Source organism: Macaca thibetana, chromosome 16 (assembly GCF_024542745.1).
Source record: "Macaca thibetana thibetana isolate TM-01 chromosome 16, ASM2454274v1, whole genome shotgun sequence".
Lineage (NCBI taxonomy): Eukaryota > Metazoa > Chordata > Mammalia > Primates > Cercopithecidae > Macaca > Macaca thibetana.
Genome location: NC_065593.1, coordinates 20,334,083 through 20,359,151, shown reverse-complemented (window position 1 = coordinate 20,359,151; position 25,069 = coordinate 20,334,083). Strand labels below are relative to the sequence as shown.

The window sequence follows — 25,069 nt, the reverse complement described above, 5'->3', positions numbered from 1 at the left end:
AGCACTTTGGGAGGCCGAGGCGGGCGGATCACAAGGTCAGGAGATCGAGACCACGGTGAAACCCCGTCTCTACTAAAAATACAAAAAATTTGCCGGGCGCAGTGGCGGGCGCCTGTAGTCCCAGCTACTCAGGAGGCTGAGGCAGGAGAATGGCGTAAACCCAGGAGGCGGAGCTTGCAGTGAGCCGAGATCGCGCCACTGCACTCCAGCCTGGGCGACAGAGCGAGACTCCGTCTCAAAAAAAAAAAATAAAAAAATAAAGTCCTCTCTTAAGGCTCACTGAATCTTTGAAAGTTTACCTTTCATAATTTGTACTATTTATTTATCTAATTAATTAACATCCCCGTAGCAACCCTTTGACTTTTCTTAAGCCACTTGCTTACATGAACTTACAACCCAGTGAATTATAAATTTTCTCAGTGGCCTCATAAAGAAGAAAATAAGGAACATTAGCCGGGCGCAGTGGCTCACGCCTGTCATCCCACCACTTTGGGAGGCCGAGGCGGGTGGATCACCTGAGGTCAGGAGTTCAAGACCTTCCCGACCAACGTGGTGAAACCCTGTCTCTACTAAAAATACAAAAATTAGCCGGGCCTGGTGGCACGTGCCTGTAATCCCAGATACTCGCGAGGCTGAGGCAGGAGAATTTCTTGAATCCGGGAGGCAGAGGCTGCAGTGAGCCGAGATCATGTCATTGCACTCCAGCCTGGACAACGAAGCAAGACTCTGTCTCAAAAACAAAACAAAAAAAAAAAAAAAAGAAGAAGAAAAGAAGGAACATTCAGGAAAAGGGGGAAAAGTTGTGTGTAATATTAGGTGAGAAGACTTTTGACATCATATTTATACACCCTTCTCAAAGTAATAAATGCATTCCTGAGACACCGCAGGTGAGTTTTCCAAAGCAGAGGCAATCACAGGTTGAACGCCCCTTAGGAGCTCACAATCTAAAACAACTAGGCATATTGCCTAATAAAATGAAGATCCTTCTGCAATAAAAAGAATATTCCCGGCCGGGCGCGGTGGCTCAAGCCTGTAATCCCAGCACTTTGGGAGGCCGAGACGGGCGGATCACGAGGTCAGGAGATCGAGAGACGATCCCGGCTAACACGGTGAAACCCCGTCTCTACTAAAAAATACAAGAAAATAGCCGGGCGAGGTGGCGGGCGCCTGTGGTCCCAGCTACTCGGGAGGCTGAGGCAGGAGAATGGCGTAAACCCGGGAGGCGGAGCTTGCAGTGAGCTGAGATCCAGCCACTGCACTCCAGCCTGGGTGACAGAGCAAGACTCCGTCTCAAAAAAAAAAAAAAAAAAAAAAAAAAAGAATATTCCCAGCCGGGCACGGTGACTCATGCCTGTAATCCCAAGACTTGGAAGGTAGAAGCAGGTGGATCACTTGAGCCCAGGAGTTCGGAGATCAAGCTGGACAACATGGTAAAACCCTGTCTCTACCAAAAATACAAAAATTAGCCAGTCTCATAACCCCGTCTCAAAATAAATAAATAAATATTAGATTTTTAAAATTTTAATTAGGCCGGGTGCGGTGGGTAATCCCAGCACTTTGGGAGGCCAAGGCGGGTGGATCATGAGGTCAGGAGATCGAGATCATCCTGGCTAACATGGTGAAACCCCGTCTCTACTAAAAAAAAAAAAAAACAAAAAATTCACCACCCGGGCGTGGTGGCGGCACCTGTAGTCTCAGCTACTCAGGAGGCTGAGACAGGAGAATGGCGTGAACCTGGGAGGCGGAGCTTGCAGTGAGCAGAGATTGCACCACTGCACTCCAGCCTGGGCAACAGAGCAAGACTCCATCTCAAAAAAAAAAAAATTTTTTTTAATTGTCCCTGAATTTACCTATTTCATAACTTTGGATTTAAGGTGTGGTGGGTTTTCTAAAAATACAGTAAGTAAAATACTGAAGTAAGTAAAAAAATCTATATTAAACATGAGTTGCCTAATACTAGTCCCCCACAAAAGCCACAGCATAATACAAGTGCCTAGTGTAGGGGCTTTTGTCCCCATATACATCTGAATACGCTTGGAAGCGAAGACTGACAGCCTCAGAGAATGAGCCTCTCAGTTTATCCAAACGGCCAAACGGCAGAGCCCAGTGGGGGGGAGTCTCACAGACACCTTCTCACTGCTTTCCATCAGTCCTCGAGGGGCCCCTCTCTAAGGACAGGGAAGCGGCTTTCAAAGGCCTCCTTCGCCTGCTGTATTTAGGGGGCACATCAGCCTGAGACATTTTCCTTCTAAGGAGAGCGGTGGTTTGAGGGATTCGTTCCTTGCCTCTAACTGTGTTGGGTTCATTAAACAAAGGCAGACATCATACAAGGTTATCAGACAGGCATGCACGGACACTTTTAGCCTCTACTCACCTGACACAGAAAAGCAGCACCTGTCAGGTTAGCCAAGGATATAAGCAAGGCCCATTTAAAAGCCTTGATTTAAAAAAAAAAAAAAAAAAAAAAAAAAAAAGGTACAGGTACTGGGACACACACACACCTTTCATTATATTTGAAATTTTTTTTTTTTAACGTACTGCCCTTCTAGAAAATAACAGTTAATTTAAAACGATAAATCTGGGCTGGGCGCAGTGGCTCATATATGTAATCCCAGCACTTTGGGAGGCTGAAGCAGGCGGATCGCTTGAGGACAGGAGTTTGAGACTAGCTTGGGCAAAATAGTGAAACCCACCTCTACAAAAAATAAAAACATTAGCCAGGTGTGGGGGGACACACCCGGAGTTCCCACTACTTGCTACTCAGGAGGCTGAGGTGGGAGGGTCACTTGAAACAGAAGGCGGAGGCTGCAGTGAGCGAAGATCGCACCACTGCACTCCAGCCTGGGTAACAGAACAAGACTCTGTCTCAGGGAAAAAAGAACAAAAAGGAAAAAATAAAAATGAAAATAAAATGCTAAATCGATGTGTGCAAAAAACCGTTTAAGCATATGTCTTTTCGAATGCAGTATATGCCTATTCTTTTTCTGGAAAAACATACAAGACGCCACTAACAGTGATATTATCTTTGGAAAGAGGATTATTGCTACAGTTAAAAAACAAAATGCTGGGCCAGGCGCGGTGGCTCACGCCTGTCATCCCAGCACTTCGGGAGGCCGAGGTGGGCGGATCACGAGGTCAGGAGATCGAGACCATCCTGGCTAACACGGTGAAACCCCGTCTCTACTAAAAAATACAAAAAATTAGCCGGGCGCGGTGGCGGGCGCCTGTAGTCCCAGCTACTCGGGAGGCTGAGGCAGGATAATGGCCTGAACCCGGGAGGCGGAGCTTGCAGTGAGCTGAGATGGTGCCGCTGCACTCCAGCCTGGGCCACAGAGCGAGACTCCGTCTCAAACAAAAACAACAAAAACAAAAACTGCTGGCTCTCCCTTGCAGATGGAAAACAGTGAATACGGAGAAACACGGGGTATGCAGCCATGCTGAGCAGAGGAATACAAATGGCTTTTTAATGTAAACAGTCAGCAGGAAAAGCCATAATTTGTGCTGTACATACAGAGACAGATAAATCCCCGTCTCCTCATGAACACATACTGTGTTTTGTTCTAGGGATCTCTGTTTGCCTGGTAACTATTGGCTCAGCCGCAGAACAGATTCAGACGATCTCAGAAAAAAAAGTCACTAATTTATTCACGGGAAAGAAGGGCTTCAAAAAGCGCTAATTGAAATGACGAGTGAATGGGGGCAGCACACCAGCATGGCACATGTATACGTATGTAACAAACCTGCACGTTGTGCACATGTCCCCTAGAACATAAAGTATAATAATAATTTTAAAAAGAAAAAAAAAAGTGCTTCAGAAAGAGAGTATTCCACCTCAGTCTGCCAATTAATACTTTCCGCAAGTCCAAACGAGAGAGAATATGTCCATGTATTAAGTAGTATTTTATTCATAAGAACATTTGTAAAAAGCTGAAAACGACGCATCCAAGGGTTAAAGCCAGGGACTTTCTGCAAAGTTAGGAAACTGATTTCCCCCCAGGAAAATGTTGGAAGGCATTTAATTCCAATTCACCCTCACGCCTACATTTGAAATGTCAGAATCCTTAGGTGCCAAACTGCAATGTATAGAACAGATTTGTGTGTAACTTCAGGTGGCCAGATACACTCGTGTACGAAAACAGATCTATTTCCAAGTAAGGTAAAATTCGCAAAATAAACGGACTGATTCACCCTAAAATATTAAGAAAAACAAATCTGTCTGCACAAGGACACTGGGCTGCTTTGCAGCTAGTGGCTGTCTGTGGATAATTTTGAAACAAAATGCCACACTTAATTAGCCAGCGGGATTCGCATCCTGTGTGTGATGGAGAGAATGGCATTAAGAAAAAGACTCCCTCAGGCTCCATTAGTGCCCTGATGAGACGATGTGGGAAGAGGGGTGGTAGGAAGAGGGCAGGGTACTCAGGATTAACACACGGCCTTCAGCAAGTGCAAGCTCTGGGCCATCTGGACAAATGGGGGATCTCAACTGCACACTGACTACTGGGCGTATCTAGTCCGCTATTCCCACAGGGTCCTTCCTCTGCAGGAAACAATTGCACTCACACTCCACACATACCCAGCGGATAAAGCAGTTCTCAGATTACATCCAAGAGGGAGAACATGTCCATGATTTCGTGACCAGCAACCCACCGATGGAGGGAGTCTCGATTTTCGAAAGGGCAAAAGCGGGAGATTCTGCAGATGGCAGAGAGCTGAACTCGACATCAGCCCTTCCACAGACCTTCCAGCTTCCTTTAGTTATCACACACACACTTAGGAAAAGAAGGGATCTGTTAGAAGCAAGCACGCATTCACCAAACACGCGTCATTTCAGACTATCTTTCCTTGAAAACTATCGATAGGAACGATCTAAGTGGTAACAAGCTGTCTGTGACAGCCTCCTACCACAGCACACTGACCACACAGAGGAGTGCGGGCTGAATCAAAATCCAATCAGGGCAAGTTTGGAATCGGATGGATTTGAAGACGGTTGAGCCACTGACTAACAGACTCCTACCAGTCTGGAGAAGGTGTCTAGCGGCGTAGCCCCCGACTCTATCCCCAGACTCAGGCTAATCAACACTTTTTTTTTTTTTTTTGAGACGGAGTCTCACTCTGTCGCCTAGGCTGGAGTGCAGTGGCGCAATCTTGGCTCGTAGCAAGCTCCGCCTCCCGGGTTCATGCCATTCTCCTGCCTCAGCCTCCCAAGTAGCTGGGACTACAGGCGCCAGCAACCTCGCCAGGCTAGTTTTTTGTATTTTTAGTAGAGATGGGTTTTCACCGTGTTAGCCAGGATGGTCTCCATCTCATGACCACGTGATCCGCCGGACTTGGCCTCCCAAAGTGCTGGGATTACAGGCTTGAGCCACCGACCGCACCCAGCCCTAATCAACATTTTTATCAACTGCTTGTATAAATAAGGGTCTAGCAGGGATCATATAACACAAAGCTAGGAAGGGGCTCTGATTACTGTGGGTGACCACATCAGCATAAAAAAGACTTCGACAGACTATAAAAACTGATCAAATCTAAAAAACTGATTCTTAAAAATGATGGATAAAAGACTGTGGATTCTATTCTTGTCCATTCAGGGATACAATGGTTAAAAATAAAAAAAAAAAAAAAAGACCTCGGTGTTCTGGTTGACAAAAAGATCAGTGAGTCAACACAGTGAGATGCGCTTGTCAGAAAAGCAAATGCAGGCTGGGCGCAGTGGCTCACAGCTGTAATCCCAGCACTTTGGGAGGCTGAGGCAGGTGCATCACCTGAGGTCAGGAGTTCGAGGCCAGCCTAACCAACACGGGAAACCCCGTCTCTACTAAAAATACAAAAATTAGCAGGGCATGGTGGCGGGCGCCTGTAATCCCAGCTACTCAGGAGGCTGAGGCAGGAGAATCACTTGAACCCAGGAGGCAGAGGTTGCAGTGAGCCAAGACTGTGCCACTGCACTCCAGCCTGGGTGACAAGAGCAAAACTCCATCTCAAAAAACAAAGAGGCCGGGCGCGGTGACTCATGCCTGCAATCCCAGCACTTTGGGAGGCCGAGACAGGCAGATCGCAAGGTCAGGAGATTGAGACCATCCTGGTTAACATGGTGAAACCCCGTCTCTACTAAAAATACAAAAAAATTAGCCGGGCGCGGTGGCGGGCGCCTGTAGTCCCAGCTACTCAGGAGGCTGAGGCAAGAGAATGGCGGGAACCTGGGAGGTGGAGCTTGCAGTGAGCCGAGATCGCGCCATTGCACTCCAGCCTGGGCAACAGAGCCAGACTCCGTCTCAAAAAAAAAAAAAAGGAAAGCGAATGCGACGAGATCTCGCGGCGTGGTAACAGAGGTCTAGAGAAGACCCAGACAAGCCTGTCTCACCCGCAGCATGCGGGACGCACGTGGCCCAGGACAGCTCTGAATGGGACCCAAAACAAATTTGCAAACTTTCTTAAAACATTATGAGATTTTTTTGCTATTTGTTTGTTTAGCTCATCAGCTGTCACTAGTGTTAGCATTTCTTTTTTTTTTTTCTTTTGAGACAGAGTTTTGCTCTTGTCGCCCAGGCTGGAGTGCAGTGATGCAATCTCGGCTCACTGCAACCTCCGCCTCCCAGGTTCAAGTGATTCTCCTGCCTCAGGCTCCCGAGTAGCTGGGATTACAGGCATGCACCACCACGCCCAGCTCATTTTGTATTTTTAGTAAAGATGGGGCTTCTCCATGTTGGCCAGGCTGGTCTCGAACTCCTGACCTCAGGTGATCCGTCCACCTTGGCCTCCCAAAGTGCTGGGATGACAGGCGTGAGCCACCGCGCCCGGCAGGTGTTCGCATATTTTATGTGTGGCCCAAGACAATTCCTCTTCTTCCAACGTGACCCACGGAAGCCAAAAGATTGGGCAACAAAGGAGGTGGGGCAACCAGCTGGAGTCTGCGTTCAGGTGGGGGGGATGACTGTTGAGGGCAGTGGGGGGGGCAGACAAACTTGGAGGGTGCTTGGATATGAATGGCCTGGGTCGGGGGGGAATGTGAACCCACGTCGCAGGAGAAATGCTCCAAGGACCAGGGGACTCTCACTGGGGAGACAGAAGAGTTGTCTGCAGTTCTTCAGGGCCCAGAAGTCCCCTGGGAGAGGACGGCTGATGTCAGAATGGACTTCCTCAGGAGACGGTGTGTTAGGGTCACCGGAAACACCCCACATGGAGAGGGTGACCGCGGGCGGCCCCACAGAGAGGGTGACCGGAAACACCCCACATGGAGAGGGTGACCGCGGGCGGCCCCACAGAGAGGGTGACCGGAAACACCCCACATGGAGAGGGTGACCGCGGGCGGCCCCACAGAGAGGGTGACCGGAAACACCCCACAGAGAGGGTGACCGGAAACACCTCACACGGAAAGGGTGACCGGGGGCGGCCCCACAGAGAGGGTGACCGGGGGCGGCCCCACAGAGAGGGTGACCAGGGGGCGGCCCCACAGAGAGGGTGACCGGGGGCGGCCCACACAGAGAGGGTGACCGGGGGCGGGCCCCGCAGAGAGGGTGACCGGGGGCGGCCCACACAGAGAGGGTGACCGGGGGCGGCCCCACAGAGAGGGTGACCGGGGGCGGCCCACACAGAGAAAGTGACTGGGGGCGGCCCCACAGAGAGGGTGACCGGGGGCGGCCCCACAGAGAGGGTGACCGGAAACACCCCACATGGAGAGGGTGACCGCGGGCGGCCCCACAGAGAGGGTGACCGGAAACACCCCACATGGAGAGGGTGACCGCGGGCGGCCCCACAGAGAGGGTGACCGGAAACACCCCACAGAGAGGGTGACCGGAAACACCTCACACGGAAAGGGTGACCGGGGGCGGCCCCACAGAGAGGGTGACCGGGGGCGGCCCCACAGAGAGGGTGACCGGGGGCGGCCCACACAGAGAGGGTGACCGGGGGCGGGCCCCGCAGAGAGGGTGACCGGGGGCGGCCCACACAGAGAGGGTGACCGGGGGCGGCCCCACAGAGAGGGTGACCGGGGGCGGCCCACACAGAGAAAGTGACTGGGGGCGGCCCCACAGAGAGGGTGACCGGGGGCGGCCCCGCAGAGAAGGTGACCGGGGGTGGGCCCCACAGAGAGGGTGACCGGGGGTGGCCCCACAGAGAGGGTGACCGGGGGCGGCCCACACAGAGAAAGTGACCGGGGGCGGCCCCACAGAGAGGGTGACCGGGGGCGGCCCCACAGAGAGGGTGACCGGGGGCGGCCCCGCAGAGAAGGTGACCGGGGGCGGGCCCCACAGAGAGGGTGACCGGGGGCGGCCCACACAGAGAAAGTGACCGGGGGCGGCCCCACAGAGAGGGTGACCGGGGGCGGCCCACAGAGAGGGTGACCGGGGGCGGGCCCCACAGAGAGGGTGACTGGGGGCGGCCCCACAGAGAAAGTGACCGGGGGCGGCCCACAGAGAGGGTGACCGGGGGCGGGCCCCACAGAGAGGGTGACTGGGGGCGGCCCCACAGAGAGGGTGACCGGGGGCGGGCCCCACACAGAGAAGGTGACCGGGGGCGGCCCCGCAGAGAAGGTGACCGGGGGTGGGCCCCACAGAGAGGGTGACCGGGGGTGGCCCCACAGAGAGGGTGACCGGGGGCGGCCCACACAGAGAAAGTGACTGGGGGCGGCCCCACAGAGAAGGTGACCGGGGGCGGCCCCGCAGAGAAGGTGACCGGGGGCGGGCCCCACACAGAGAGGGTGACCGGGGGCGGCCCACACAGAGAGGTGACCGGGGGCGGCCCACAGAGAGGGTGACCGGGGGCGGCCCACACAGAGAGGGTGACCGGGGGCGGCCCCACACAGAGAGGGTGACCGGGGGCGGCCCACAGAGAGGGTGACCGGGGGTGGGCCCCACAGAGAGGGTGACCGGGGGCGGCCCACAGAGAGGGTGACCGGGGGTAGACCCCACAGAGAGGGTGACCGGGGGTGGACCCCACAGAGAGGGTGACCGGGGGCGGCCCCACAGAGAGGGTGACCGGGGGTGGGCCCCACAGAGAGGGTGACCAGGGGCGGCCCACAGAGAGGGTGACCGGGGGTAGACCCCACAGAGAGGGTGACCGGGGGCGGCCCACAGAGAAGGTGACAGTGGGAGCCACACTCCCTCAGTAACACACTCTGATTTTTCTTGATGAGCCCCCCACAGTCCCCGGACCTGAGGCTCAGTCCACCTGGATTGGGACCCCAGCCTCCGGCTACACAACTGTGGACACAAGTCAGGCTTGGCCCTTTAGTATTTACACATCCCGGCCATAGTGACCAGTTACGGGATCAAGGGCGTCCATGCCGGACTCCTGCTGCTGGGAGTCTGGGAGGACAGGAAGCGGACTCAGAACTGCGGGCGGCCCTCAGGCCACTAGAAGATAAGGAGCAGCCTGCCAGAGGCCAGGGCCCAGAGACAATCGGGGCTGGGAGAGGGGGAGGGCCCACAGACAATCAGGGCTGGGAGAGGGGGAGGGCCCACAGACAATCAGGGCTGGGAGAGGGGGAGGGCCCACAGACAATCAGGGCTGGGAGAGGGGGAGGGCCCACAGACAATCAGGGCTGGGAGATGGGGAGGGCCCACAGACAATCAGGGCTGGGAGAGGGGGAGGGCCCACAGACAATCAGGGCTGGGAGAGGGGCCCCAAGACGGCTTCTGTGCCACCCGGGCCTAAAGCTGACTTATATCTGGGCCTCTCACCCACAGGAAACTGGACCCTTCTGAACCCAGGGGTCGATATTCTACACACCTAGATAAGGCAGAAAACAGGGCTCAGAAAAGTTTAGGAATGTGGCAAGGAGGTAGATCCAGGGACAGAAGAAATTTAAATGGGTAAGAACAACAAATAAATTACAAGGAAAAGCAGGGAAGGGAAACTATAGGTTAAAAGAGGCTTAAGGGATACAGCTACCAAATGTAATAGGCAGACTTTTTTTGGATTCAAACAAACCAACTGTAATCCCAGCACTTTGGGAGGCCGAGGCAGGCGGATCACAAGGTCAGGAGATCGAGACCATCCTGGCTAACACGGTGAAAGCCCGTCTCTACCAAAAATACAAAAAGAAATCAGCCGGGCGTGGTCGTGGGTGCCTGTAGTCCCAGCTATTCCGGAGGCTGAGGCAGGAGAATGGCATGAACCTAGGAGGCGGAGCTTGCAGTGAGCCGCGATCATGCCACTGCACTCCAGCCTGGGCGACAGAGTAAGACTCCGTCTCAAAAAAAAAAAAAAAAACCAATTAGGAGACAATCAGGAAAATGTGAATACTAACCAGATATTTGCTGAAACTAAAGAACTGCTGGATTTCTTAGGTGTGATATTGTGGCTATGTTTTTTAAGGGTTACTTAGTGAAATGCTTATGAAGGAAATGAGATGATGGCTGGGACTGTCTTCAAGATCATTGAGGGGGTTGGGGGAGCAGCAGGTGTCCATGCGTTGACGACTGTTGAACAGGGGAGGACATGTGGGGATTCACTGTACTGCTTTCTCTACCTGCGTGATACTTAAAGTTTTCCAAAATAAATAATAGCAAGAGACATATGCACAGACCCGTATCTCCCCCTGGCCTCTCCCAGCTCAAAAGAGTACGGGATCCATTCAGTAAAACTGAACACCTGATCAAAGAGATGGTCTAGAATTACACCCATATGCAAAGACAGGCAAATGCAGCGGGGCGTGGTGGTACACACCTGCAGTCCCAGCTATGCAGGAGGCTGACGTGGGAGGATTGCCTGGGCCCAGAAGGTCAAGGCTGCAGCAAGCTCTGACTGTGCCACTGCACTCCAGCCTGGGCAACAGAGCAAGACCGCTCTCACACAAACATGCAAACAATCAAAGACACAGATGTCACCAAATCAACAACTGACAGATAATTATTGTCCTAGTAGGAAAACAAAGAGAGGCCAGGCACGGTGGCTCACGCCTGTAATCCCAGCACTCTGAGAGGCTGAGGCAGATGGATCACTTGAGGTCAGGAGTTCAAGACCAGCCTGGTCAAGATGGTGAAACCCTGTCTTTATTACAAATACAAAACTAGCCAGGCGTGGTGGTAGGCACCTGTAATCCCAGCTACTCAGGAGGCTGAGGCAGAAGAATCACTCGAACCTAAGAGGCAGAGGTCGCAGTGAGCTGAGATCGTGCCTCTGCACTCCAGCCTGGGCCACAGAGGGAGACACGGTATCCAAAAAAAAAAAAAAAAAAGAAAAAAAGAAAAAAAATAAGAAAAGAAAAGTAAAAGAAAAGAGAAGAAAGAAAAGACACAAAAAAATGAAGAGAAACCAGGTTCTGCTATAGTCTCTAGATACAAATAAATAACTAGGTGCTTTGGAATGGGGGAGGGGTACAAAGAGGTAACAAGGCTGAATTCCTCTCTCCTATAATCCAAATAACCATAAAATGTGGAATGAATCCCAAAGTGCCTGGGGTAAACTTTTAAATGGCACCGCTATGCACCAGGCACTATCCTGAGTACTCGCCGATATTACCTCATTCAGTACTTAACAACCACGCTAAGAGGCTGGTACCATTATCTCCATTTTACTCACCAGGAAACCAGAGACACAGAAATTCTGTAACTGGCCCCAAAGTCACACTCCCGGAAAAAGCCAAGTTGCAAACCCAGGAAACCTGGATCTGGATTTCCAGTCTCTATTCTCCATCTACCATGCAACAGACCTTTAATACTCACCTATCATAACGGAGTATTTTTGAAGGATCATGGCTATAAACAATTTTTACGATTGCAATCAAGAACATGCCCAGAGCTAGAAAACACTGCACTCACAGCAACAGTCGTGCCTGTTCGAGACACAGTGTGATTTTTCCCTATCGCACGAGGTCCCACCTGATCTTCAGATTTCACATCAAAACCTGAAAAATGAGTAACAGATGAGGCAGCTGTGCCGTGAGCCACCACGATCAAAGGAAAACCGTCTTGACCTGATCACGTTTAACGAGAGAAAGAGCAACGCCTTCTGATTTTAAACAGACTAAATCCATTCAGATTTTTATCTGATTTTAAACAGACTAAATCCATTCAGATATTGACCAAAAAAAGACACAGAAAAAAACTGTAGAACTGATGCATCTGCATGAAATTCTCCCCCCAGGAAAACAAAGAGAAAACCCTACCCCTAGGACAGCAGAACTCACCACACCCTGTTTCGTGACTCTTCAACAAGGATCTGAGATAAAACCGTCCTTAACTGTAGAAACAGTATCTGGCCGGGCGCGGTGGCTCAAGCCTGTAATCCCAGCACTTTGGGAGGCCGAGACGGGCGGATCACGAGGTCAGGAGATCGACACCATCCTGGCTAACACGGTGAAACCCCGTCTCTACTAAAAAATACAAAAAACTCGCCGGGCGAGGTGGCGGGCGCCTGTAGTCCCAGCTACTCGGGAGGCTGAGGCAGGAGAATAGCGTAAACCCGGGAGGCGGAGCTTGCAGTGAGCCGAGATGGCGCCACTGCACTCCAGCCTGGGTGACAGAGCCAGACTCCGTCTCAAAAAAAAAAAAAAGAAAAAAGAAACAGTATCTGAATTTACCTGTCATTGGTGCCTGTACTGAAAGACCCTGGGGAGCAGGGGGAGAGGCTGACGGGTTTGACAGAAGGGAGCGACGAAGTTAAGCTTACACTGTTTTTTTTTTTTAAAGGATTTTCCGATGTCGTTCACACAAAAATACATTGTGTATCTGGTCCGAGAGTTATGACCGGCAAGCCGCAGAAAATTTACGTTTGCTTTTAATCACGGAGGCCCCAGAACAAAAGTTTCCATGACGGGTTTCACTCCCGGGTAACGGCAGTGGGGCTTCTGCCTGGTCGTGGAGCAGAAAGCACATGTTTGAGATTTCACTGGAAGTTGGAACAGCAGTTTCTGCAAACCTCATAAAAGAGAGGACTGATTTAGTCCTAGGATCTCGGCAGGATACCTGAAGTTCAATTTTGTCTCTGAACAAAAAGCACTAGACCAGCCCGTAGGCTTTGCATGGGATGATGGGGGAGTTGGGGGCACTTCACTGGCGCAACTAAAAAAAAAAAAAAAAAAAAAGTCCAAATCGTTAAAAAGGCCCTTAGAAAAAAAAAACACCACCATGGAAAAAGGCAGCAAGAGAGCAGAGGTTCTCGTTCTCCTGACTTCCAAGCAACCAGCGAATGTTTCAAGCCGTTCAACTACCTCTATCTTATTTCAGAGCGGTCCCTGCACACCTAGAGGAAGAAAAAGCCATCTGAAGAGAGCTTGCAGCTCCTCCTCCTCCATGTAGAACGTTTGATGTCAATATTTTTTAAGGTACAATTTCATGAACAGAAAGGACCAAGTTGAATTTAAGGGAGTTCGGCCAAGTTCTTTCATCCAACACTGCGACCCTGATCTAATAATCGATTCTCTTTGCTTCGATTCTCCAACTCTAACGTACTTTGAAAAGTCAAAACGGTGAATATCTATTGATTCCTAGTTGCTGGAAGATGTAATATGCATGCATTCTGAGTTCTTTGGAAGAAAGATGCTAGAGAAATGCAAACGATGAAATATTAAGGCGTGGCATGATAGGTCTGCAGATAAGAGACTTTTTTTTTTTTGAGATGGGGTTTCGCTCTTGTTCCCCAGGCTGGAGTGCAGTGGTGTGATCTCAGCTCAACACAACCTCCGCCTGCCGGATTCAAGTGATTCTCCTGCCTCAGTCTCCTGAGTAGCTGGGATTACAGGCATGCACCACCACACCCGGCTAATTTTGTATTTTTAGTAGAGACGGGGTTTCTCCATGTTGGTCAGGCTGTTCTTGAACTCCCAACCTCAGGTGATCCGCCCACCTCGGCTTCCCACAGTGCTGGGATTACAGGCGTGAGCCACCGCGACAGGCCGAGCCTCTTTTAATGGGCTCAGATATTTGACATTTCCAAAATGGAGAGTCAAGCTTCTTCCTATTTTTGAGCACAGCATCACAGGGCAATCCAGTTGCACAAGAGGCTGCTGGGATTCGCCCAGCTGGGACATCCATTTGCTCATTTAAGTCCTCTTTAAAACACTCATTAAGAAACAAAAACAGACCAGGCACGTTGGCTCACATCTGTAATCCCAGCACTTTGGGAGGCCGAGGCGGGCGGATCACGAGGTCAGGAGATCAAGACCATCCTGGCTAACACGGTGAAACCCCGTCTCTACTAAAAATACAAAAAAACTAGCCGGGCGCGGTGGCGGCGCCTGTAGTCCCAGCTACTCGGGAGGCTGAGGCAGGAGAATGGCGTGAACCCGGGAGGCGGAGCTTGCAGTGAGCTGAGATCGAACCACTGCACTCCAGCCTGGGCAACAGAGCGAGACTCCATTTAAAAAAAAAAATTTTAAAATATAGAGAAACGCGATCTTACTGTGTTGCCTAGGCTGGTCTCAAAGTCCTGGGCTCAAGCCATCTTCCCGCCTCCAAAAAGAAAAGCAGTATTTCAGAAATGTGTGCACAGGCTCTGCCGAAGCTCCCAGAAGCATCCCACTTAGAGCGAAAAGAGAGACTGGAAAGTTCCCAGAGCAGGGACACCAGGATGGCAGGGAGAAGCTCCACACTCAGGAGGGAAGACAGAACATGTAAGTCCCAGAAATGCGAGTCCAGATGAGGCTGCAGGAGGGGCAGGGACTGGGCTCTAGGTTAGGACAAGACCACAAAGCTGTGAAGGACCCACTCAATGATTCTCCCACTGGAGAAAGGCATGGTGAGGGTTGTGTTTCTGAGCTTGTCATTCCTTTCTGGAAACAGTCTGTGCTGCTCAAGGTGGAGTCTGAAGGCTGGTGCCCCACAGGACAGCGGCAGCCAAGCTTGTGATCGACAGGTTCATCGTGTTGACCAGGACAGAGACCAGTCTGTCGGGTGTCCACTCACATGGCTCAAGGAGCATATCAGTCAAATGCAGCAGAGCCACGTATCCATGTGGGACCAGTTAGAAATTAAACAAACAGCCAGGCGCAGTGGCTCACGCCTGTAATCCCAGCACTTTGGGAGGCCGAGGCGGGCAGATCATGAGGTCAAGAGTTCGAGACCAGCCTGGCCAATATGGTGAAAACCTGTCTCTAATAAAACTATAAACATTGGCCAGGCACGGTGGCTCACGCCTGTAATCCCAGCACTGTGGGAGGCCAAGGCAGGCAGATCACCTGAGATAGGGAGTTGGAGATCAGCCTGACCAACATGGAGAAACCCTGTCTCTACTAAAAACACAAAATTAGCCAGGCATGGGGGCAGGCACCTGTATTCCCAGCTAGTCAGGAGGCTGAGGCAGGAGAATCACTTGAACCCAGAAGGTGGAGGTTGCAGTGGGCTGAGATGGTGCCATTGCACTCCAGCCTGGGCAACAAGAGCAAAACTCCATCTCAAAAAATAAATAAAAAAAAATTAGCCGGGCGTGGTGGCAGGCGCCTGTAATCCCAGCTACTCGGGAGGCTGAGGCAGGAGAATCACTTGAACCCGGGAGGCGGAGGTTGCGGTGAGCTGAGATTGCATCACTGCACTCCAGCCTGGCAGAGCGAGACTCCGTCTGGAAAAAAAAAAGGAAAAAAAGAAAAGAAAACACATCCTATGCCAAGCCTGTGCTCTCCTGGCCAAAATGAAATCAGGCAGGAAGGATCCCACCTAGTTCAGAACAGCAGGAGCTGGAGCCCTGGAACCCTGATCCCCATCAGGAAAAAGGAAGGAAGATCCCCAAGGGACTTGTTCAGCCCCGACCCCAGCTGTGCACAAAGCCTGCTTTCTCAAACATGTCCACACATGATGACAAGCCTTCCCAACAAAAGGTAGGAGTTGTTTAAAAAGTAGAATAAAATCAGTGACCCTAACTTCTAGGGCTTGCCTCTGTGCTTTGGCTCACATTCCAACCTGGATCAGAAGACTAATCGATTAGCAGGAGCTGTGGACGGCTACTCAGAGGCAGGCCTGAGCTGCTCACTGGGAGATGAGTAGTAAACCTGCAATGCCTACATGTCTGAGCAAACCTATCCTGCAGCATTCCAGAGCTGGGACGGGAGGCAGGCCCATGCTAGAGGTGGGGTTTCTGCGGCTCCAGAGACGGGTACCCTCCATTTCCCACGCGAAACAGCAGTCTTTCAACCTCTATGTAGCCCAGAGTTAAGCACACAGGGTCAGCGGAAGACATACCTAACAGCTTTGGGAAACCACAAAATGATTGCTTTGTACATAATTTCTCTCAAGAAGAGTGCCTGATCATCTTTAGGTTACAAGGGTAACTTAATAGTAACTTAAATCTTTCCCAGGGCCAGGCGTGGTGGCTCATGCCTGTAATCCCAGCACTTTGGGAGGCCGAGGTGGGCGGATCACGAGGTCAGGAGATCGAGACCATCCTGGCTAACATGGTGAAACCCCGTCTGTACTAAAAATACAAAAAATTAGCCGGGCGTGGTGGCGGGCGCCTGCAGTCCCAGCTACTCAGGAGGTTGAGGCAGAACGGTGTGAACCCGGGAGGCGGAACTTGCAGTGAGCCGAGATCACACCACTGCACTCCAGCCTGGGGGACTCCGTCTCAAAAAAAAATCTTTCCCAGGCTCCGCTGCTCAGCGGCAACCTGGAACATCATTGGCCGATATAAATACAGAGTTCAGTAAGTGTCAGTAACTTCCCAGGACTTATTATTCCACATCATTTGCTTTTGTTGTTTCAATCTTCTAGGTCTTTCTTCCCAGTTATAATCTCTTGTGGGGCAATTTTTTTTATTTAATTTTTTTTTTCTTCCAAGACGGAGTCTCGCTCTGTCACCCAGGCTGGAGTGCAGTGGCGCCATCTCAGCTCGCTGCAAACTCCACCTCCCGGGTTCAAGCGATTCTCCTGCCTCAGCCTCCAGAGTAGCTGGGACAACAGGCACCCGCCACCACGCCCGGCTAATTTTTTGTATTTTTAGTAGCGTTGGGGGTTACACCATGTTGGCCAGGCTGGTCTTGAACTCCTGACCTCAACTGACCCACCCACCTCAGGCTCCCGAAGTGCTGGGATGACAGGTGTGAGCCATGGTGCCCGGCCATTGTAGGGCAATTTTTTTGACTCCTTCATCAAATCCCCCTGGTATGCTTGTAAAAGTCATTGGTTTGAAAAGTTTAAAAATACACCTCCTAACAGTTTAGCAGTTCTGTAATGTGATAGATTCCAAAGGCTCAAGCTATGAAATGAATGACTAAACTTAATGATCATTTATCTAAAAACAACAATAGTTAGCATGTATTGAGCACTCACTCTACGCCAGGCACGTGTGTCTCATCTCACATAGCCTTTACAACAATAAGGCAGGTGCTATTATCCTGTCCCTTTTACAAACGGAAAAGGAACCTAGGGCACAGAGATGTACAGCACCTTGCACAAGGACACACAGCTAATACACGGCAGAGCCAGAGCGCGAACTCAAGCAGAAGAATAAAATAATCTATATTTTTAGTCATATATTAGACTGCCTTATTATACAGAAAAAAATGAGATTTAAAAATATATTACAAATAATGGAACAAGAAAAAGCCTCTCAAGGAACACTGCTCTTATTACTTTATTTTTATTTATTTATTTAAGACATGGTCTTGCTCTGTTGTCCAGGCTGGAGCGTAGTGACACAAACATGGCTCACTGCAGCCTCCGCCTCCTGGGTTTAAGCAATCCTCCTGCCTCAGTCTCCTGAGTAGCTGGGACCACAGGTACACACCACCATGACCAGCTGATTGTTATTTTTTGTAGAGACAATGTTTCACCATGTTGCCCAAGCTGGTCTCAAACTCCTAGGCTCAAATGATCCCCCCACCTTGGCCTCCCACAGTGCTGGATTACAGGTGCAAGCCATCACACCTGGCTTGTTCCTTAATTGGACTCTTGTCCTTTATTACCAATAGATTGGCTCAAGTCCTAGAAACACAGTCACCAGTGGGAGCCTATCCTGTCTGGTCCGGGCTTCTGATGAAGAAGGCAGAAAATCCCCATTTTCAAAACTGTACCTTTTTGCCATCTTTTCCACCTTGAAAGTGAATACAAAGAGAAGATACAGTGTGTCATAGAAACTGTTCTCTTCCTGGCTGCAGTGTTTGGATTCAAGGAAGAGTGGCAGAACTGGAGTTCTAAGACTGTTGAGGTTGCTACCAAATCCTGTCCCACCCATAGGGTCAAAGGGATTCAGGTCAGTTCTCAGCCAAGCTTCTCATTTAGTCTGAACTGAAAGAAGCAGAGCAGCCAGAGACTCCACTTCTCCTGGCTGGAGCAGGCTGACCAGGGATACTGGACCAGGGTCCCTGACTCTGCAGGCTTTCTCCTCCCCTTCGCCATGCAGGAAGTCCTGGGGCCACACCAGAGCCTCACAAAACTGTCCAGAGGAAGCCAGTGGTCTGCACCCTTGGATGTCAGTGCACCCACACTGACCGTATGTTTATGATCAGGCATCCAGCTCAGACAAAGCTGAGCTCTGCGGCTTTAAACCCAAAACCAGTGCTCACTTCTACAAGGCCGGAGTGGGTCCCAGAGACGGACCTCTCCAGTCTTGACGAGTGAGTAACATACTAATCCAAAGGGACAGACCAAATCCCCAAAGTCCAAATTTCACCACCTCCCGACTATCGATCACATTCTTTCTCCCTAGAAATCTGAAAAACATCTACCAACCTTCTTATTAAAACAAGTCCAACTGCCTTAACTTCAGGATTATAGATTTGCTGATAAAATTGTTTGTATAAATGCAAAGTTCTATTACCATCTAATTACAATTTCTGCACAGATATATAATACTGTGTGTTTTGGAAGCTGAAATAGTATGTGTTTTGGAAGCCAAAAAAATTAAGCTTCAGGCTGGGAGCAGTGGCTCACGCCTGCAATCCCAGCACTTTGGAAGGCCGAGGCGGGCAGACCACGAGGTCAGGAGACCGAGACCATCCTGGCTAACACAGTGAAACCGCGTCTCTACTAAAAATACAAAAAAAATTAGCCAGGCGTGGTGGCGGGCGCCTGTAGTCCCAGCTACTCGGGAGGCTGAGGCAGGAGAATGGCATAAACCCGGGAGGCAGAGGTTGCAGTGAGCCTAGATTGAGCCACTGCACTCCAGCCTGGGCGACAGAGCGAGACTCTGTCTCAAAATAAATAAATAAATAAATAAGCTTCAATTACTTTTGTGCCTACCACAACAACAGGCAGAAACAGGAAAATTCTGTATAAAGAATTTTTTTTTAATTTTTTCCTTTTTTTTTTTTTTTTGGTGTTTTCTCACAGTTCCAGTCAACGTGAGAGGAACCAGGCAAAATGCAGGCTTAACATATATGGTCATCCCCGGGCTTTTTTACTATATAAAGGAGAAATTAATAAAAGAAGAAAAGAAATACCACACAGCATTTTCTTTCCCCACCACAATTTTTCAATTTTCTTTAGAGAAATGCCAGCCAATAACTAATCAGAACCATACCCTTTGTTATCCCAATGGGAAGAAGTATACGCATGGGTTTAAAGAACAAATGTTAATGAGAACTTTAAAAAAAATTAGCAATCTGGAACTTCGGTTTCCCTTCAGTGTAAAACAAAATTCCCTTCTCTAGATCTATTTTTATAGTTGGTGAAACAACATGGACAGGGTCCATCAAGAAGACGTGTTCACCCATCCAGTACCCTCGGCTGGCAGAACTCTGGCTCTTCACTTGTTCTGATGGTGAAATTAGCATCATTAGCTCACAGGCTTCTGAGCACCCTAACTTCAAATGAGACAAAAACTCAGTCACAGAAAAGGTATTTGTTCCACATCTCTTTGGTTTCAAGAGGGAAAATAATTCCTTTTTTTTTTTTTTTTTTTTTTTTTTTTTTTGGCTCATGCTGGGGTGCAATGGCACGAACTCGGCTCACCACAACCTCCACCTCCCGGGTTCAAGCGATTCTCCTGCCTCACCCTCCCTAGTAGCTGGGATTACAGGCAGGAGCCACCACACCCGGCTAATTTTGTATTTTTGGTAGAGACGGGGTTTCTCCATGTTGGTCAGGCTGGTCTCAAACTCCCGACCTCAGGTGATCCACCCGCCTGGGTCTCCCAAAGTGCTGGGATAACAGGCGTGAGCCACCCGGCCCGGCAATAATTCCTTTTAAAGTCAGTACGTAGCTTTTGTAATTTCCAAGAGTACCTTTTCCATAAGAAGGACAGCTGCAGTCTTTTTACCTGGTATATATTCCTGAGAATAAGAATGTTTCTGGGGTCAGATCTTGAGTGGTTTGTTCATGACCAAGGGCAGAAACTGCTTCCTTGAAAACTGGACTGGATTTAGAGAATAAAGTACAGGATGTAAGTCAGAAAAACTCTGGGCAAAAAAATAAATGTTTAAGATGCTAACGCACCAGGGTTTGGGCATGTCCAGCACTCTGAACTGTATTTTCAAATGAGTCTGTCCTGTGTCATCCAGGTTCGGAGGAATCAGCAGGTCCAGGCTGGGGCCGCAGAATACTTTTTGTCACTCAAAGAGCCTGTCCAGGGTATAGAGAGCCACCCATGGCCCGTGTCTATCAAATATTCTCCTTTCTCGGAAAAAGCTCCAAGCATTTGCAAAACATCTGTTTGCCCCATATTTTTACTATCCAAAAAATGTATTTCCTCTTCAGTAAAAAACACAACAATAGGCTGTTAAGCCGGTAACATTTTACCATAATTCTATGTTTTCAAAAGCTAGAAATCATTTGTATTGCCGGATAAGGACATTATTTTAAGTAGACTTTAGTCTACAACAGAAACTTGCCATAACAATGAACATCTTTTTTGGTAAATCACTTTCCGAACATTATTTCTCCACGAACGTATCACAAAAACCACCACCAAGGAAAACAAAGGATTCTTGTATTTTGAATCAAAAAGTACTGGCCATGCATATTCATACTATATCAAGCATGTCAATCAAAATGGGCAAAATAACCTAAAAAGCGGTAAAAATGCCAACTCTTGCCTCTGAGTGGTTAGTGAACCTATGTTTTCCCAACGTTAAATTTACAAACTGCATCGCATCAACTGTATTTCATACTTTAAATCCCAAATCTCTACCTCACACTGCTTTGGGATGGATGATTTACTCAAGACATTTGGGGTCACAGTATAAGCCTTTTGCTCCCACCAAACCTAAATCATGCTTCTCAACAAGATTCTGTACATATAAAAGGAACACGTGGCACGCCTCGCCATGCTCCCCAGAGGAAACTAAACGCCCCCAGAATAGCCCTTCTGTCCACTCCAGAAGCAGGCTTTCCTCAAAAAGGGAAGGGGGCTGGATTCACACGTTGCATCAGATCCACTCACGAAGCAACAGCGCTCCAAAACTTTTTCTGACTCCATTCATTAGAAAATGTCCTGGATGTGCCGTATTATAAGAGACAGACATCCTCACCCAAGGGACACACTCAGAAACCCAAACTCATCTCGACAGCAAACTGGGAGGCACGAGAAGTTGACAGCAAAGTATCCATTTCCCCAAGTCCTCCTTCCAGTCAATGTGCATCGACGGGGTCAGCTCAGCCCTCAATTTAAGATCGCCGGGACCACAGGGGCCACCACGCAGCTGAGCTCTGCACGGCCCGGGCTGTTCCCGCGCCCGGGAGGCGTCTGGGGAGGAGGCTGGACCACCAGACAATGCAGAGCTCCCCGGTGGCCGCGAACTCGGCCTGGGGCGGGGGAGACGGAGCCGTGAGCGCCCTTCTCGGCCACAGCCACGGCCACGGTCACCGGCCGCCTCTCCTGACCTGGGCCTCGGCCCCCAGGTCCCCGGTCCCCGGGGAAAGCAGGTTTCTCCCGGAAAGAAAGGAAACGTGCTGGTTTGGGCACCACAGGCGGGGGGCGCGCGCCCTCCCCTCTCCTCCCCTCCCCACTGTGGGAATCCACGGGGGTCGGCGGCGGAAGCAGGAAGGGGCCCCTCCCGGCGCCTCCGCTCGGGGGTGAAGGGGTCGCGGAACCGGGATCCCAGAGCGCAGCCGCCCCCACCCGAGGCTCCCGGCGCGTAAGGACGGAGGGGCTCGAGCCGGGGTCCCAGGGGCCGAGGCGGGTCCAACTTTCCAGGCCGGGCGCAGCGCAGCACCCGAGCCAGAGAGAGGTCCTGGGATGGGGGTGCGGGCTCAGCGCGGAGCGGGAGGGGCAGAGGAGGGGACGGCGGGGGGGGGGGGGGGGCAGTGGGGTGGGGGGTGGGGAGAGGACAGTGGGTTGGGGGACGGGGGTGCAGGAGTCAGTGGGGCGGGGGGCGGGCAGGGGGACAACGGGTTTGGGGGAGGGCAGGGTAAGGGGGTGGGGGGGGCAGGGGTAAGGGGGTGTGGGCGGGCAGGGGCCGGCGACGCCCGCGCCGCTCACCTTCCTGTGCTTCTCCTTGTAGGGCAGCGCCAGCCACGGCATGTCCCGCACGAAGTCCTGCCACTGCCGCTGGTCCTGGTCCGAGGACACGAAGACGATCTCCAGGCGCCGCCGCGGCTCGGGCTCCGCCGCCGCCCCGGCCCCCGCCCCCGGCCCCGGCCCCGGCCCGGCCGCCGCGTCCCCCCGCAGGCGCCCGTAGAAGGCGGCCAGGCTGGCGCTGAGCTGCGCGCAGGGGGCGCTGAGGCTGCAGCCGAAGTAGAGACCCAGCAGCGAGATGCCGCGGGCGCCCAGCGAGTGCACGTCCACCTCCTCGCCGCCGCCCGTCACCAGCTTCTCGCCGAGCAGCTCCTCCAGGAAGCCCGACATCCTGGCCCACCGCAGGGCGGTCGGGCGGCTGCGACCCCGCTCCACGGTCCGCGCGGAGGCAGCAGGCGGCGGCGGCGGCGGCGGCGAGCGCTGGGGGAGCGGAGCCCCGCCCACCAGGGCCGCCCACGCCACGCCCCCTCCGCCCGCCCGCGCCACGCCCCCTCAGAGGCCCTCGTCACGCCCCCTCTGCCCGCTCTCGCCACGGCCCCTCCGCCCGCTCTCGCCACGCCCCCTCATCCCGCTCTCGCCACGCCCCTCCACGCTCGCCACGCCCCCTTTGCGGCCGGCCGGGCCCGAGCTCTCTGCCCAGGCGGGGTCCGCAGCTGCCGGCCGCGGTGTGCGGGGTCACCGCTTGGGTGAGAAGCCGGACCCGAAACGCTGCACTCTCCCTGGAAAGCCCGGAGCTGAAGTGAAGAAAGGAGAAGGACCCGCTGAGCCAGCGCTTTCCCGGGCTGCAGCCCGGCCCGCATTTTCTCTCCACTCCCGGATTCTAAATTCCCTCCAGACCTTCTCCAGGGATCCCGCCCCCTCCCCGCGGAGCTCCTCACCCACTTCCTGTTCCTCCCGGGCCTTTCCCCACTCCTCTCCCTGCACGAAGCCTGACCCTTAGGCCGCTCCGGGCCCCACTGACCCTAAGATGCTTCTAGAACCCGCCGTGCTCACTGCATCAGGCCGGGCCTGGCTGGACACTGACTCTTCTGTGTGTTTCAAGCTGTTCTAAGGGGGCCGAGGACGCTTCTGGTGGGGTCCGGTTAGGGTGCCAGGTCGCAGTGTGGGATTTCCGTCCAGGGGTCGCCAGGGCCACTGCCCCCAGCGAATCTGTCTTCCAGCCCCACAAATGGATGCAGAGGACGCCACGGGGCCTCCAGACCCACGCTGGCCGCGCTCCTGAATCCGCTCCATCCTTATGGCAAGTCTATGGATAGTTGAGAACATTTCGAGAGATTTTTTTTTCCCTGCCAGCTGGCAGGATACTCCCCGATGCTTAAGGAGAAACTGGATTAAACAGGTGGTCTGGGCCGGGCGCGGTGTAATCCCAGCACTTTGGGAGGCCAAGGTGGGTGGATCACAAGGTCAGGAGTTCGAGACTAGCCTGGCCAATATGGTGAAATCCCCGCCTCTACTAAAAATACAAAAAATAGCCGGGCGTGGTGGCGCACACCTGTAATCCCAGCTACTCGGGAGGCTGAGGCAGGAGAATCGCTTGAACCCGGGAGGCGGAGGCCGCAGTGAGCTGAGATGGCGCCACTGCACTCCAGCCTGGAGGACAGATGGAGACTCCGTCTCAAAACAAAGCAAAACAAAACAAACAAACAAAAAACAGGTGGTCCGTGGCGAGTCCTCGGGCCACCCAGCGCCTCCCCTCAAGCCAATCCACAGGCGAACGAAGCAGGTGCAGATCCGAGCCCATCCACAATAACAGGCCGCCAGTGTGGATCACCTACTAACGACTCAGCGAAAGCAAAATAATAAAAGCTGAAAACCCGCCCCTCAGAGCTTCCACCGCGCTTTGGAGAGTATTTCCCGGGTATCCATCGCCACCTAATGGAAAGAGTGAAAAATGAGGCCGAACAAACTCCATCTGTGAAAAGACACTGCCGGGACACCAGGCACAATGCTTTTATTTTACAGCAGCTTTCCACATATACAAATGACAGGACGCTTTGCGGGAGCTAATTTAAACCTCAGAATATAACTTCAAGCTTTTGGCACAAAACATATGCGTTCACATCGAAGGTTCTCCGTTTTTCTAGGGTAGAAGAAGGAATGGTGCAGGGTTTCAGCTCGGTGAAATGTTACCATATAAAACAGGTGGGAGAGGTGCAGATGAGAGCAGAAAGTGGATTGGTGTCTCTACCAGTGATATCCACTTCCTTAGTCACCTGATAGTATTGCTCATGACACAGGTAAGATCTTAGATGGAGGACCGCCTTCCAGCACGCTAGAATCCTACTGTAAAGTCGAATTCCACCTTAATTCTTAGGAGACTGTCATGCTGAAAGTACGTGCCACTCTAGGGACAATATTATTCTAAAACACACACAGCATCACTTTTTAGTGAAATCTTTTTTTTTTTTTTCTTTTTTTTTTTTTTTGAGACAGAGTCTTACTCTGTTGCCCAGGCTGGAGTGCAGTGGCACGATCTCAGCTTACTGCAACCTCCACCTACCGGATTCAAGTGATTCTCCTGCCTCAGCCTCCCAAGTAGCTGGGATTACAGGCATGCACCACCTCCCAAGTAGCTCTGATTACTGGCATGCACCGACTAATGTTTTGTATTTTTAATAGAGACGGGGTGTTCACCATATTGGCCAGGCTGGTCTCAAACTCCTGGCCTGAAGTGATCCGCCCGCCTCAGCCTCCCAAAGTTCTGGGATTACAGGCATAAGCCACCGCCCAGCCTTGGTGAAAA

General features: G+C 51.7%; 1 protein-coding gene across 1 annotated transcript in view; it reads right to left on the bottom strand.

Moving 5' to 3' along the window:
* Positions 1 to 22,762, bottom strand: part of NXN (nucleoredoxin) — a 177,359-nt gene extending 154,597 nt beyond the window's left edge. The window contains exon 1 of the mRNA XM_050763568.1: positions 22,291 to 22,762. Coding sequence (XP_050619525.1) covers positions 22,291 to 22,656 — 366 coding nt within the window. The 5' untranslated portion in view covers positions 22,657 to 22,762. The remainder of the gene's footprint in view (positions 1 to 22,290) is intronic.
* Positions 22,763 to 25,069: the final 2,307 nt, after the last annotated feature.